This window comes from Colobus angolensis, unplaced genomic scaffold (genome assembly GCF_000951035.1).
Source record: "Colobus angolensis palliatus isolate OR3802 unplaced genomic scaffold, Cang.pa_1.0 Scaffold19, whole genome shotgun sequence".
NCBI classification, from domain to species: domain Eukaryota; kingdom Metazoa; phylum Chordata; class Mammalia; order Primates; family Cercopithecidae; genus Colobus; species Colobus angolensis.
In genome coordinates this window covers 16180693-16184752 of record NW_012115043.1, presented here as the reverse complement: position 1 = coordinate 16184752, position 4060 = coordinate 16180693, and the positions used below count along the sequence as shown (strand labels likewise).

The window sequence follows — 4060 nt, the reverse complement described above, 5'->3', positions numbered from 1 at the left end:
GCTAGTTTTTTTGTATTTTTTAAGTAGAGATGGGGTTTCTCCATGTTGGTCAGGCTGGTCTCAAACTCCTGACCTCAGGTGATCCGCCTGCCTCGGCCTCCCAAAGTACTGGAATTACAGGCATACTGCGCTTGGCCTGTATTAGTACTTTTTAAGCTTATTTAAAAGTTTTAGGTTCTAATTAATCTGAAGTAAGTTGAATGGATTAATTTGTATTAGAAAGTAAAACCTAAATTAGGCTGCAACAAACAAAAGAGAAATAGCAAATACTCATTTATTCATATTCACCTATAATATGTATTGTATACAATGTTGTACTAGATACAAATTATATCTGTTGAATATAATTCATAAAATTTAGCAACAAAACTGCCTGAAATTCTGTTATACTTCTGTTATTCTAAATTTTAGGAAATGATAAAGGAAAAATAATTTATAACAGGGTTTGGCAAACTTTTTCTGTAGAGGGCCAGATTATAACTATTTTAGGCTTTGCAGGCCACATATGGCCTGTGTCACATCATCACCACCTTGTTTTTTTTTTTTGTAAACAACCTTTACAAACGTAAAAAACAGCTGGGTGCGGGGGCGCACGCCTGTAATCCCAGCACTGGGAGGCCGAGGTGGGCAGATCATCTGAGGTCAGGAGTTTGAGACCAGCCTGACCAACATGGTGAAACCCCATCTCTACTAAAAATACAAAATTAGCCAGGCATGGTGGTGCACGCCTATAATCCCAGCTACTCGGGAGCCTGAGGCAGGAGAATCGCTTGAACCAGGAGGCGGAGGTTGAGGGGAGCCGAGATCTTGTCATTGCACTCCAGCCTGGGCAACAAGACTGAAATTCCATCTCAAAAAAAAAAAAAAGTAAGAAAACAGTCTTAGCTCAGAAGGTAGCCACACAAAAACAGGCCCCAGTCTAGCCTGGGTGGGACTGTTTGCTGACAACTGATTTACAGCACATTGGTTGTGGGAGCTATTGCAGTAACGTACAATATCTAAAGTTGTAATGTGACTAAAAGTAATTTTAAAAGGTATTGTTCAGAATGCTTACAATAGCACTATTATTATATATACTGGAAAGGACATGAAGTAACTTCTTCCAATGGTGTTTCTCTACTATATCCAACTTTCTTCAGCCATGAAATGAAGGATCTTGAGGCACCTATTTAGATGCTCCATATTTTTAAAAATATCATTCATACTTGGGATGTTCTGATGAGCAATTAAGTTCAACAATCAGCCAAACTCAGTCAAATGGATTAACAAAATGGTGACCACCCAGTAAATATAGGTCAGTCCACATTATAGTAAATATAGACTAATGACCATGGTGTTCTTGGTTAAGACAACTTCACTCCATATAATCTCATCTAATTTTTGTTACCTCCTCACTTTTTTCTATAACTCTTTCTCACCTTTTATCTATCCTCACCGTTTTCCCCCTAAACATTTTATGTAAGGAATGATCTGGGTAACATTTCAATATTTCATTCATAAGAGTATTGATATAATATATTCAACATACAATTTTGGGGGAAGTACATTTTACACACACAGGGAGGAGGAATGGAAGAAAGGCTTATGCAGCAAATCCTGCAGCTCAGTACCTTTGCATCAATGAAGTTGTCTGGCATGATCATTGGCATTAAAGATTCTTCATTTCCTACAGCTCCTTCCTGGTTCTTTCCTACCTCATTTCCACTAGCTAAGGAGGCACTGGTACGAGATAACTGTTGAGTTCCATTCTGTGCCGTCTTGGAGGCAGATGATTTCCTAAAACATTGGCAAAGAAGAGGAAGTCTTCTAGTTTCATAGAAGATACAGGTAAATGAACCACCTGGCCTATCAACGAAACTTTGTAAGCAATGAAGTTCTTTTTTTTTTTTTTGAGACGGAGTCTCGCTCTGTCACCCAGGCTGGAGTGCAGTGGCCGGATCTCAGCTCACTGCAAGTTCCGCCTCCCGGGTTCACGCCATTCTCCTGCCTCAGCCTCCCGAGTAGCTGGGACTACAGGCGCCCGCCACCTCGCCCGGCTAGTTTTTTGTATTTTTTTAGTAGAGACAGGGTTTCACCATGTTAGCCAGGATGGTCTCGATCTCCTGACCTCGTGATCCGCCCGTCTCGGCCTCCCAAAGTGCTGGGATTACAGGCTTGAGCCACCGCGCCCGGCCAACGCTGACTTTTTTTAATTAAAAAAAAAACAACCTTAAGAAAATAAATGAAAACAAAACCCAAAATATAAAAGGTTAAAAATAGACAAGTTCACTGAATGCAAGCTACTGCTAAAAATTTTGCCAAAGTCAATTCATAGATGAGATGTCCTGACAGAGTTGATAGACACTCAATCCATGTCTGTTACATTTGTTTTAACCCTTGCCTAGAAAATCCCACCATATGTCCTGTGGCGTTCTCAGCGACTCAGGCATTTCAGGTACTAGAAAATATTCCAGATAGTAAGAAAAAGAAATCCTCTTGCAAACATGATCAATTGTGTTTTTTTCTTTTTTTTTTTTTTTTAGACAGGATCTCTCGCTCTGCTGCCATTGTGCCCGGCCTAACATTTTTCACAGAGCTAAGATCTCACTACGTTGCTTAGGCTGGTCTGAAACTCCTGGCCTCAAGGGATCCTCCCACCTTGGCCTCCCAAAGCTCTGGGATTACCAAGGTGTGATTACCACCATGCCCGCACAAGTGTGCCATTATTATTATTTTTAAACCAAAGGATATTGTTTCTGTTTCTCAAAATACTAAGAAAATGAGGACACTAGGCTGGGCACGGTGGCTCACGCCTGTAATTACAGCACTTTGGGAGGCAAAGGTGGGCAGATAATTCGAGGTCAGGAGTTCCAGACCAGCCTGGTCAACATGGTGAAACTCTGCCTCTACTAAAAATACAAAAATTAGCAGGCATGGTGGCAGGCGCTTGTAATCCCAGCTACTTGGGAGGCTGCAGCAGGAGAATATGGCTTGAACCCAAAAGGTGAAGCTTGCAGTGAGCTACTGCACTCCAGCCTGGGCAACAGAGCAAGACTTTGTCTCAAAAAACAAAAACAAAAACAAAAAAAAAGACACTAGTCCTCATTTAAGAATACTGGCATTGGCCAGGCGCGGTGGCTCATGCCTGTAATCCCAGCACTTTGGGAGACTGAGGCGGGCAGATCACGAGATCAGGAGATTGAGACAATCCTGGCTAACAAGGTGAAACCCTGTCTCTACTAAAAATACAAAAAAAATTAGCCCGGCATGGTGGCAGGCACCTGTAGTTCCAGCTACTTGGAAGGCTGAGGCAGGAGAATGGTGTGAACCCAGGAGGCAGAGCTTGCAGTGAGCCAAGATTGTGCCACTGCACTCCAGCCTGGGTGACAGTGTGAGACTCTGTCTTGAAAAAAATTTAAAAAAATAAAATTAAATTAAATTAAAAAAAGAATATTGGCATAATGTTTTCAAATAGCAAGAAAATAATCTCCCTCTAAAATGAGCACATCTCTATAGCTGTAAGAACTCAGGGAACAATACTGCACATTTATTTTAAAGTGGGAAATCCCAGTTACTCTAAAAGGCACTTGATTTTCATTTGTTTCCTGTGGCTACTGCAATTGAAATGTTTTTTACCTCAACCTCTCTAGCGATGGAAACACACCTGGCTTTACTTCGGTATATCAAGATGAGAACACAGATGAAGATGCAGGTCAAGGCTATGCCAACACCTACAGCAATGCCAGTCATCGATTTTTGGTCCAGATGGTAATATCCTGAATAAACTAGAGGGAAAAACACATTTACTCAGAATCAATCAGAAAAATAAATTATTCAATTTATAATTCTCAGGTACTTGCTTTTCCAAATCTTTTCTTTATCTCATAGGAAAAGTTTTGACATTGTCAATATCAAAGCAGAAAGGATACACAGTAATCTTTAATCAGTGATTTCAGAAACAGATTTACCTTCCACTATTAAATATTATTTATTTATTTATTTATTTATTTATTTTTTGAGACGGAGTCTCTGTCGCCCAGGCTAGAGTGCAGTGGTGCGATCTTGGCTCACTGCAAGCTCC

The 4060-nt window shown here is 40.6% G+C and overlaps 1 protein-coding gene across 1 annotated transcript in view; it reads right to left on the bottom strand.

The window, feature by feature from the left end:
- The window catches only part of PRTG (protogenin), a 138067-nt gene that overhangs the window by 3425 nt on the left and 130582 nt on the right, over window positions 1–4060 (bottom strand). Inside the window, exons 17-18 of the mRNA XM_011940540.1 lie at window positions 3644–3764; window positions 1611–1776 (exon numbers count right to left, since the gene is read on the bottom strand). Of these exons, the coding sequence (XP_011795930.1) occupies window positions 1611–1776; window positions 3644–3764 (287 nt within the window). The remainder of the gene's footprint in view (window positions 1–1610; window positions 1777–3643; window positions 3765–4060) is intronic.